At 45.4% G+C, this 12,104-nt stretch overlaps 1 protein-coding gene across 8 annotated transcripts in view; it reads right to left on the bottom strand.

Annotated features, from left to right (window-relative positions):
* Window positions 1-12,104, bottom strand: part of RPTOR (regulatory associated protein of MTOR complex 1) — a 420,015-nt gene that overhangs the window by 230,967 nt on the left and 176,944 nt on the right. For all 8 annotated transcript variants that reach the window (XM_055241781.2, XM_055241783.2, XM_055241782.2 and 5 more), the window contains one exon: window positions 7,640-7,786. In XM_055241781.2, coding sequence (XP_055097756.1) covers window positions 7,640-7,786 — 147 coding nt within the window. The remainder of the gene's footprint in view (window positions 1-7,639; window positions 7,787-12,104) is intronic.

The raw sequence follows: 12,104 nt of genomic DNA, 5'->3' as shown, positions 1-12,104 counted from the left end.
CTGCACAGACTAAAGATGGATGAAACAGCACAAATGTCCCACCAACTGTGAAATGTCACACAAACCAAAGGCGAGGGTGTCCACAGGCTGAGGCCTGCCAGGTACACGGGGCCGGGCTGGGCGTCTCTTGCTGCCTGCTCCCCCCAGGGCTGCCCTCCCAGCACCCACTGGCAGGCGTAGACCTCATCCTCCATGGGCCTGTGTTTCGCCCCATTTCTCCCGTGACCTATTTCCTTTCTGGTTGGCAAGTCAGCTCGCCAGTGCACTCCAAGGGCCAGCCCTGCCCCACCACCCTCTTAACCTCTCACAGTGGCTTCATTCTCCCCAGCGGGGCTTTGGGGATGGCCATTCTGTGGATTCCAATTAAAGGGGTTTCTACTGTATGTTTTGGATGAACTCCCCTTCTGCTATAGACAGTGGAAATGGCAGCATTTCTGCTAAATGGAAAATGGAGTTCTCTTCGGTCATTGTTGTGGTGGTGGAGTGAGTGCGTGGGGGGCAGGGGAGAAAAAGAGAGAGAGAAAGAATGAATATATGTGCTTCAACTACATTACACATTTCTTAACACCAGGGAGCAGATATTCTAATGTTTTGAAAACCTTCACAAGTATGGGTTCTTACAGCTTACTATAAATAAAGTATAAGGTACGCAAAAATGACTTTGGCCAACTTTTGTTAAAAAGAGGAACTGAAAAGTGTCGAGAGTACATGCAGAGAAGGGAAGTGGGAAGGCGGCCCGCATGCCCAAACCTGGAGTGGTACCGGCTGGAAGGCACAGATTACCTGAAGACCTGCCGTCAGGACAGCCGACGTCTCACCTGCGTGCCTGAAGCCAGGTGTCCTGCAATGATCCTCCACCACCGCCCTCCTCAGAAAGCACTCAGGCTGGTGGTGGGTTTTTTTCCTCTAAAGAGTTACTGACGTATCTGGGGAAAATGAAAGGCAGCTAGTGTAGTCATTTAGAGCCAGAGAAATAAAGACCTGGGCATGGGGGCATCAGTGAGTCCCCAGTGCAGCAGCCAGCGCCCCCTACTTCCCATCGAGCAAGACCCTCTGGCCAACGCTTCCTGACACAGACACGCAGTGATGGGCAGCTTCTCTTCATTCTTAAATATGACAAACAATAAAATCATCACATACCTCCAGTATGAGAGAGAATAGTCTAAATTAACCAAAGGAAAAAAAATTATGCTGGAGGAAACAGAGACAACCTAGAAAAGGGGAAAGCATCTTCTTAAAACTTAAAAATTAATATCACTTGAAAATTAATAAAGTTGTGACATAACACATGTCAGCTCATGTCCCTACTGCCTACAAATGACAAACTATGAGATTACAGGGGAAAGCACTTGTGAAAATCATTGCTTGAAAGAGAAATACAGGCGAGCATGAGCTCCTGTGGAATCGGCACCGCAGATCCCTCCTCTGAATCACAAATGCCATGACAACGGCAAGTCCGTGGAGAAGATTTGCAAACTCACACACACAAATTCCAATTTAGGAAACGGTGATTAAGAAACACACCTGTTGAGAGTTACCCAAAGAACTAACTGATGGTATTCAGCAATCACTACAACCACAACCTTCAGCAGGAGAATTGCCTTTTGCTGCAGAATTCCATGCCAGCCATGCAGTGTGCCCGTCTACAGGAGTAGCAAAGAAATGATGAAGATTTCAGAACATGAGTACCTTAGATCTGTGAGATACGCATTTAATATTTTTGAGGAAACTTGAAGATTCTAGACATTAGTCATTTTGGCAGAATTACAATATTTATTTGACATAAAATTTAGCTACGGGGATCAGTGCAGGAGGCCAATGTATCATTTATCAGTTTAAGCACGGGTGTTCACATTGGTGGGGGCGGGGGGCGGTTAAGTCACTGAGGCCTTGGGGATGCTGCGGACCCAAGCAAGCTTCTCGCTGTGGCAGTGAGTGACCGTCTGACAGGTTTCTGTGCTTTGGGAGTGTACTGCTAAAGGTGGCAGGACTGGACCACAGAATCGTGTTTAGAGACACCACACAAACACGATTTACTCGGAAGCATCCTGAGAAAAGCCTTGTAGAGTGTGGGGGGATAGTGGAGAAGTGAATTGTGCCCATCATCCATGGCCTGAACTTTTTTTTTTTTAACAGATGGGGTCTCACTCTATTTATTGCCCAGGCTGAAGTGCAGTGGCACAATCACAGCTCACTGCAGCCTCCAGCTCTGAGCTCAAGCGACCCTTCTACCTTGGTCTCCAGAGTAGCTGGGATGACACGTGCGTGCCACTACAGCTGGCTAACTTTTGTATTTTTTGTAGAGATGGGGTTTCGCTATGTCACCCAGCCTGGTCTTGAACTCCTGGACTCAAGCCATCTGCCCACCTCAGCCTTCCGAAGTGCTGGGATTACAGGCGTGAGCCACCGCACCGGCCAGGGCTGAACTTTCATACAAGACTCTTCTGACACACAGCAACCTGCTCTCCAGGAAGTCATTCTCAGGCTATTTCCATGGCACCCACCAAGAACCTGCCTATGCTCCAGCCCTAAACCAAACGCAGATGGCTACATGCAGAACAAGACTTACTGGGGCAGCAGAGCCCACGCTGTCCCAGCAGAAGAAAGGCATTACTGTCTTTACCACCTGCCCAACTCGCTACTGGCCTCCCATTAAAAAGAAGAGAAACTCGCCTAGATTTGACTCCGGGCTTGACTGCCGTCTTCAGTGACGGTGAGTTGTGACTGCCCTTGAGAAATATCCACTAGAAGAAACTGACGGACAAGACTTCATGGGCTCCGTTTCCAAGAGCATCTGTTTCTTTAAGACTTCACCTTCCTTTCTAGTTTACAGGCTAAGGATTTAGTATCCAAGATAAAAGTTGTTAAAAAAACATTTGAATTCTTTTTTTCTCTCTCTCCAACTCAGTCAATACATATACTGTGTACGATGACTATAAATATTCCTCTTATGGCATTTATCTGGATGGAGGTGGCAGACTTATCAAGAACATCTACTCATCCACTGCAAGGAGTAATAGTGCTACCACTGGAAGAGTGAAAATTGCCTAAAATTCCATATCTACACTATCGATAATGGATGTGGTTAGAATGATGACATTATCCAGGCAATGTGGCTGACAGTCCTCATCGGATCATCTCACAGCCACCCTCAAGTCCACTCCCTTTAGTCACCCCTCAACCACAGCTGGGGTGCTGCGTGACCTGGCTCTGGCCAACTCGATCTAAAGCAAACTCTGCTTGTTGCAGTCATCCCTTAATATCCACAGGGCATTGGTTCCTAGACCCCCACGGATGCCAAAATCTGCCAATGCACAGATATAAAATGGTGTGGTGCTCGCATATAACCTACACACAGACTTTGGTGTACTTTAAATCATCTCTAGATTACTTACAACATCTACTACGATGTGAACGCTGTAAACATAGTTGTTATACTGTACTGTTTAGGGAACAATGGTGAGAAGAAGTGTACATGTTCAGTACAGTGCAATTTTTTTTCCCGAATGTCTTGGAGCCACAGTTAGTTGACTCCAAGGATGTGGAAGCCACAGATACAGAGGGCAGGCTGTTCTTCCTTATAAAAGAGAGAGCTGTGGCCAGCACTGCCCCTTCCCCATTTCCTCCTGCCTCCCAAGCAGATGAAACACCTGCAGATGTGGTGGGCATATTGCAACCATGAGGATAAAGCCAGCCGGCTAAGGATGCCTGGTCCCCAGTGGCACTGCTGAAAAGTCAACCATTTGCCTCAGAGACCTTATTAGTGAAAAAGACAAACTGCTATTTGTTTAAAACCCCGTAATGAGATTTTTCATTACTTCCACTGCTTCAAATACTGATGGTCTCAGACTGCCAAACATCTTTTCTTAGGGTAGTACTTGAGGATTTCCTCTAGGAGAACAAAGGAGAAAATCGAGAGAGGGGAAGAAGTGGGATTTAGACACAGGGACGGATCCCGGAGAGTTACAAAGGAGAGCTAGCTGACACCGGGGAGCAGGCCACAGGCACGATCAGCTGAGTGAGGCAGGAGAGCTTGGAAGATGTGAGGGGAGAGGGCGCCTTCTGTGCTCTGCTGCTCTCCTTGCAGATCTGTCAGTGGAGGAAGCGCTAACGATAGATAATTCAAGAAGAAAAGAGGCAATGTCCAGGAAAAGCAAACAAATGAAAACAGTTATAAAAATGGAAATCACAGTAGTCTAGCCACTGAGCAAGCAATATTTATGTGGCCATAATCAGATAACATGGCTAGTGCTTGTCTTCCTATAGAATCAATCTCCACTCAAGCACAGAGGTGTTAATCATGGTCAGAGAACGAAAGACAATCGCAAAAAGTGCAGATAACAGAAGCTGTAAAAGAAAAGAGGCAGAAGAAAGTACAAGGAAGCTAAGAGCCTTGAAAATGGAAGAAATGAGCTATTACTGATAAAACTAGAAATAAAAGCATAAGGATATTACTTAAAACCACAAAGGTTACAAAGTATAGAGAAACCCAACAGAGTGAATAAGAGGGAAAGCAAGAAGGCGTTGTGAGGGACGCAGCCTCTTCAATCTAGAATTTTCTCTTTAGAATTCACTATTGAATACAAATAACACATAGGAATCTAAACCAGCATGTAATCTACATGTAATCGACTTCTTTGCTAACAGGCTTCCACATCATTTCTCCTTTCTTTAAACAGAACTTAATGGCAGCTCTGTTCTTGGTTTGTACCCTAAGACAAAGCCCACTGATAATCTAAAATCAACAAATCAAGAAGCAGTGGCCTCGGCATGTCATCTACAGAGAAGGAGACACCCTCCAGAAGAACTAGAAATGGAAACAGGGGAAGGAGGTGCCTTTGGTCACAGATTCTCAGCAGAGAAAGTGTGGGGCCAGGGACTATTTTATTCATCATAAACCTTCTGTATTATTTGATTTTTCAAACCATGGCATATACTAATTTGGTAAAATATACTTATTTATAAAAGAAGACTGAAAGCGGACAGACTTGAATATTATCCTTAATTTTTAAATTACAAAGAAATATGACACAATGAAAAATATAAGAAGGAATACTGAGTGACAGGTATGTCATTTTCTGGCTCTGATGGTTTGAAGTGTGTGCAATACTGTATCTGTGCTTTGATGAAGTCGTCTTCCACTTTACCTACAGCACTCCTCTGAGAGAGAAGTACACAATAAAGAAACCTCCTGGTCCCAGGACAAGCACTGTGCCACTAAGAATATGAAAGCTGATCATCATCTCTTAAAATTTATGTCACTCATATTTGTGTTAATGTTTATTATTTGGAGGCTTTCTGGTCCAAATAACCATTCTCTTGCATTATATTTAATCAATTGTTTATTTTTTAAACTCTGGAACAAATCATTCACCTGTCCATTTCTTTCAGCTCACATGTTATACAATAAAAAGTATTAAAACATATTGTAAATTTACAAAGAATCTGACCACCTGTAAAGAGGCAAAGAATATTTTAAAAGAAAAACCCTAACAGGCTACACGGGATTGCTGTTTCTCTAGCAGATAGTGAAATTACTAAAATGAACATTAAGCTATTAGCTAGGAGCTAATTTTATCATTTTAATTTCCACTGTTTATATAAGAGACCAAGTGAACAATAGCCAATAATAGTAAGTGTAATAGAAACACACAAGACTGATCTACATTGTAATTAAAGAAAAGAACGAAGATAAAAATCAGAGCTAATTAAAGACATACGGTATCGCATTGCCTTGCCATCTATTTGCCAACTCAGTTAACATATTTTTCATCTGATCTCTTTCATGTGGAATGAGTCAGTTAAACATTTTTTTTTTCCTAAAAAAGATGCATGGGAATCTTTTCTGTTACACTTGATGAAATGAACAATGTCTTAGGCTGATTAATCCCTGGCAACACACAGAGAGCACACATAGCACCGCCGGAGCACATGCTCAAAGCGCTGGAATGCAAACATTTGATATTGTGCATGAGCTGTAGGTGCTGGTCTTCTGCTGAAAGGGGAGCGGGTCTCTATTTAACATGTTTTAATTAACCAAGGCTGATGTATTGGTCTTTCCCTTAACCACTCTCCAGCCCATAAATCTGGTGTAGCACTCAGGCAGGATTCTTTGGCATTTTTATTTACATATTATAAATGTAAAAAAATCACCTTTTTTTTGCAATATTTATTAGTTGATGCAAGGAAAAATAAATCACCTCTCAATGCTTTGAGTTTCTTAATGCTCATTAGATAACCTATCCCCTGTGTAAACCAAGATGAAATGCCTAAAAGTAAGGGAAAAATGTGATGATACAAACCTTGATCTTTCTTTCCCTTATCATAGAAAACAAAACAAAAAACTTGCTGCATGTGGACCCTTTTTCACGGATAAAGCACATTATACTTATCAGTCACTCTTTTGCGGTGTTCCACATAAAGAATTAATAATTATAAAATATTCAACTGTACACATGTTAATGTGAAAATCTACCAAACAGAATTTCAAATTTTGTTACTGATTGTTTCAGCATTTTTCTCTGATGAAATGTGAAAACATAATACATTAAAATTGAATATACTCAAAAAGGCTTGAGGAAACATACGCAAGATCATTTTTGCTCCTAAATTGGGAATTTCCTATACTGCAACCAGTCAGAACTCATGACCCCCTGGAGGCTGCAGAATATTTCATTCTGACACTCTTGTGCAGGCCACAAGATGGAGGCCTCTTAATTGAAACTGCCTCTTCAATTTGTCCTCAGAATTCACTGTTTAATTCAAACATCAAATATTAATTAAAACAACCAAGCAAAACGTCTCTTCATTATCAGAACGGTGCACAGGCTTTCCGCTTTTTGAAGTGGGAGCTACCAATAGCAGCTGTTTTTATTTGGTTTCTATCATTTTAGCTTAGTGGTTTTCAGGGATTTTTTTTTTTTTTTTTTAACACAACAGAAAAAGAAACTGGGGCAGTAACAAAGGCACTGGTGGAACTGAAGACCATGGAACTGAAGCTGTGGGTCCATTTCTCCTAAAATAAATGTGTCTGCTTCATTTTCACATTTATCTTGGAGGCAGAGACTGTTGGGGCACAAATTGACCCTATTAGTGTTATCAAGTAATGTTTGGATTAAAAATGACATTGAGTAAAATGAGATGTAAAAATAAGCCTGTAAGTTTGTACTGGGCCGGGCACAGTGGCTCAAGCTGTAATCCCAGAACTTTGTAGGCTGAGGCACACGCATTGCTTGAGCCCAGAAGTTTGAGACCAGCCTGAGAAACAGGCGAAACCCTACCTCTACAAAAACTCCACAAATTAGCTAGGCATGGTGGCATGGCATGCACCTGTAGTCTCAGCTACTCGGGAGGCTGAGAAGGGAAGACTGCTTGGGCTCAGGTGACAGACGTTGCAGTGACTGGAGATGGCACCACAGCACTCCAGCCTGGGCAACAGAACAAGATTATGCTTCAAAAATAAAGTATGCTGAGTGCCTCCCTAGGTCAACAGCACTGAATATGCCATCCTGCCCTTGGCATTCTGAGCCCTGCTCCATTCAGAGGATGTCCAACACCTCCCAACCTCCCCACCCAAACCCCACCCCCAGGGAAAACAAAACCAAACCCAGCACCGCTCTCCAAGCACCAGAGCGCTCACCTCCAGCTCCTGCTCCCGCTGTAGTGCAAACTGCTTGAAGGACTTGACGATCAAGCCAGCGTTGGAGCAGTCGTAGACGAAGATCGACGGGCTGCCCATCCACGTCTGCAGGTCATATATGGACAGAGGGATGTACTGCGTGTAGTTCTAGAAAACATACAAAGTGCGCTCGTTACATGTGCATCTCAGGAATATGGGCTGCTGGTGAGTACTGCACATTACAAAAGGCACACACATTGAGCCTGGTTGCTGGAGAGACGCTGAGTTAGCCTTTATACAAAACTATAAAAAACAGCAAACTGGCCAGGCGCCGTGGCTCACACCTGTAATCCCAGCACATTGGGGGGCTGAGGCGGGCAGATCACCTGAGGTCAGGAGTTCAAGACCAGCCTGGCCAACATGGTGAAAACCAGTCTCTATTAAAAATACAAAATTAGCCAGACGTGGCGAAGGGCACATGTAAACCCAGCTACTTGGGAGGCTGAGGCAGGAGAATCACTTGAACCTGGGAGGCGAAGGTTACAGTGAGCCAAGATTGTGCCACTGCACTCCAGCCTGGGCGACAGAGCGAGACTCAGTCTCAAAAAACAAAAACAAAAACCATCAAACTGAACTTCTCCACCTCTCCTCAGATGCTGCTTTACTCCAGTAGTGCCTGCACAAGGTGGCTGCCGAAGTCATCACCCCTGGCCCCAAGCTCCTCCGCAGCTGCTGCTGGGTTCAGCTGCTGGTCAACTCCTTAAACTTGTCTCAGTTTCCACTGCGGTGCCTCTCTCCATGGACCCCACAGCTCAGTTCCTACCACGGGGCCTCCCTCCATGGAACCACAGCTGTCTCAGTTCCCACTGTGGGGCTTCCCTCATGTACCCCATGGCTGCCTCAGTTCCCACCTTGGGGCCTCCCTCCATGGACCCACAGCTGTCTCAGTTCCCACCTTGGGGCCTCCCTCCATGTATCCACAGCTGTCTCAGTTCCCACCGCGGGACCTCCCTCCATGTATCCACAGCTGCCTCAGTTCCCACTGAGGGGCCTCCCTCCGTGGACCCATAGCTGTCTCAGTTCCCACCGTGGGGCCTCCCTCCATGCACCCGCAGCTGTCTCAGTTCCCACCGCGGGGCCTCCCTCCATGTACCCGCAGCTGTCTCAGTTCCCACCACGGGGCCTCCCTCATGTACCCCACAGCTGTCTCAGTTCCCACCGCGGGGCCTCCCTCATGTACCCCACAGCTGTCTCAGTTCCCACCGCGGGGCCTCCCTCCATGTACCCCACAGCTGCCTCAGTTCCCACCGCGGGGCCTCCCTCATGTACCCCACAGCTGTCTCAGTTCCCACCGCGGGGCCTCCCTCATGTACCCCACAGCTGCCTCAGTTCCCACCACGGGGCCTCCCTCCATGGACCCACAGCTGCCTCAGTTCCCACCGCAGGGCCTCCCTCCATGGACCCACAGCTGCCTCAGTTCCCACCGTGGGGCCTCCCTCCATGTACCCGCAGCTGTCTCAGTTCCCACCACGGGGCCTCCCTCATGTACCCCACAGCTGTCTCAGTTCCCACCGTGGGGACTCCCTCATGTACCCCACAGCTGCCTCAGTTCCCACCACGGGGCCTCCCTCCACGGACCCACAGCTGCCTCAGTTCCCACCGCGGGGCCTCCCTCATGTACCCCACAGCTGTCTCAGTTCCCACCGCGGGGCCTCCCTCATGTACCCCACAGCTGCCTCAGTTCCCACCACGGGGCCTCCCTCCATGGACCCACAGCTGCCTCAGTTCCCACCGTGGGGCCTCCCTCCATGTACCCGCAGCTGCCTCAGTTCCCACCGCGGGGCCTCCCTCATGTACCCCACAGGTGCCTCAGTTCCCACCGCGGGGCCTCCCTCCATGGACCCACAGCTGCCTCAGTTCCCACCGCAGGGCCTCCCTCCATGGACCCACAGCTGTCTCACACATGTGCTCTTCACTCCATGTCTCCATTTGTCCTTTTACTCTGTCACATCTCTGTGTTTATATAACAACACACACCTCATTTACAAGGGAGGGGAGCTCTAAGAGTTGGCTGGGTCCTCCAATTTGCGTGCCACTGTCCCTTTCATTTCAGAGAGGCCCATAAGCACTTTGTCAATGAGATGACTTTTGAAAGATCATACTTAAGGGATATAAGTGAGTTTGGCTGTATAAATTCATTTCAATCACAGAACAATAACCTACTAACACTAATCTGCTAGTGAAACATTTTTCCGAACATACTGTACTGTTCCGCACCTGAACAGACACTAGTGATTCTGGTAAATGCAGAGAAGAATGTTCTCATCTCACTTGAGAAACACAATCCGCACGCAAAGCTAACATTTTTAAGGAATTCTTCTCCACAGGACACATTCATTATTTACCTTTCCTTGGACATCAAGAGTGTAAGTAGTGAAGCTGTGGCAGAAATCAAATTCCCAGAAATTGGCAAAAATCAAACACAGTAAAAGTGAGTTTGTTTCTTAGCAGCTAAGCCACATATCCTGCCGCTGGTACTGCCTACTGGATTGTTTATAACTCAAGAGGAAAGGGACAGAAGGCCAGATCAAGCAAAGCCTGGGGAAGTATGGCGTGTAGGCAGCCTGCAGAAGCTTTGTCCATGCACAGCAAAGAAGCAGACAAAAGTTACATTTCAGACATAAGCTACATCTCAGACGTAAGTTATATCTCAGACGTGATGATGCAGTATACCAACAGCGCAGGTGTGTGTGGGGTGTGTGGAGACACGTACATCATGGGCAGGACCCCACTCTACCTGTGCTCTGCCAAACATGTTGTTAAAACTGTCCGCGTTTGGTGGACTGTTTATAATCACTGCTCTATAAGAGAACACCTGGAAATGCTCTCTGTAAATAAACCCACTGAAGGATTCTAGAGATGTCAATTCTTGCCTAATGAATCCAGAAAGTCAGTGCAAGCCTAATCAAAATAAATTCTGGGTTTTTTCCATTCAAGGAATTTAACAGATGATTATATAGTACAGAAAAAAAAAAAAAAAAAGCACAAGCGTAAAAAAAAATTAATAAAGAATAATGAATAGGGACTCACACTGCCAGATATTAAAGATATTATAAATCTATGGTAATTACAGGATGGTATTAGTGAGGGAGACAAACAAATCAACAGAAAAGAGAGAGCCCAGAAATAGACCCACATACGTAACTCTAATGAGGACAGCATTTTAAATCTGCAAAGAAGGAATTAACAATTCAGTAAGTGATGCTGGAAACGCTAACCAGCCATTTGGTATTGCTATCTGAGATTACACACACACACACACACACACACACACATCAGAGTGGACTGAAAACCTAATGTAAATGTAAAAGCACAAAAAAATTTGCATTTATTTTGGCATATGAAAGGCCTTAATTAAGCAAGTCACAAAACCTAATAAATCTTAAGACTGACTGATACAGTAAGATAAAAAAATCCGTAATTCTAATAAAGACACATATCAATGACTAGCAATTTTAGAAGTAAGGAGGTACACGGTACATGACGGAGAATTTTTTAGATGTGTCTATATAAACTTCTGCTGCAGATCAACAAGGGACAAAATGAAAACAAACAGGCAAAACATACAAACAGGCAATTCACAGAAGAAAAATGAATCAACAATGATTCTGAGTATCATGCTCTTTACTAGAAATGCAAATTACAATGAGAATCTATCTACCTATGGATCCATTCATCCATTCATCCATCCATCCATTCATTCATCCATTCTGTTTTTATCCAGCAAACTGGAAAGCAGGATAAAATGTGAATAATGCCCCATTGTGGGAGGATGCAGAGCACTCATTCATCAATGGTGGGAATGTAAATTAATGAAGCTTGGATGGAAGACAATTGGGAAGTACTTATAAAAATTTTAAAGGCACATTCCTTCTGACTACTTCTAGATACCCATCCTATAGAAATACTTGCATTTGTACATGAGATGTTTTGACTAGTAAAAAAAAAAAAAAAAAGCTGAAAATTATCTAAATGCCAGTGTGGTAGCGACTGCTAGGCTAATATCTGATTTTCTCTCTCTTCTAAAGCAGTTGCTGAGCACATTGCCCAGTTTCCTTTCCAGTGAAGTCTGTCCTGCAGCCAAATTCTGGCCAGCGCGACATGCAGCATCCATGTTCTTGGAGCACGACGTGGTCAGAAGTGCAGCGTCCATGTTCTCGGAGCGTGACGTGATCAGAAGTGCAATGTCCACGTTCTTGGAGTGTGACATGATCAGAGGTGCAGCGTCCACGTTCTTGGAGTGTGATGTGGTCAGAGGGGCAGTGTTCACGTCCTTGAAGCATGACGTGGTCAGAGGTGCGGTGTCCACGTTCTCGGAGCGTGACGTGGTCAGAGGTGCACTTGAGCACGCTTCCTCCTGGAGCCAGAGCTTGCAGGCTGCGCTCACAAGTCCCCAGGGGTGGGGGGGGAAGCATGCTCCTCTCCT

This window comes from Symphalangus syndactylus, chromosome 14, assembly GCF_028878055.3.
Source record: "Symphalangus syndactylus isolate Jambi chromosome 14, NHGRI_mSymSyn1-v2.1_pri, whole genome shotgun sequence".
Taxonomy (NCBI): Eukaryota; Metazoa; Chordata; class Mammalia; order Primates; family Hylobatidae; genus Symphalangus; species Symphalangus syndactylus.
This window is presented reverse-complemented; position numbering and strand designations above follow the sequence as displayed.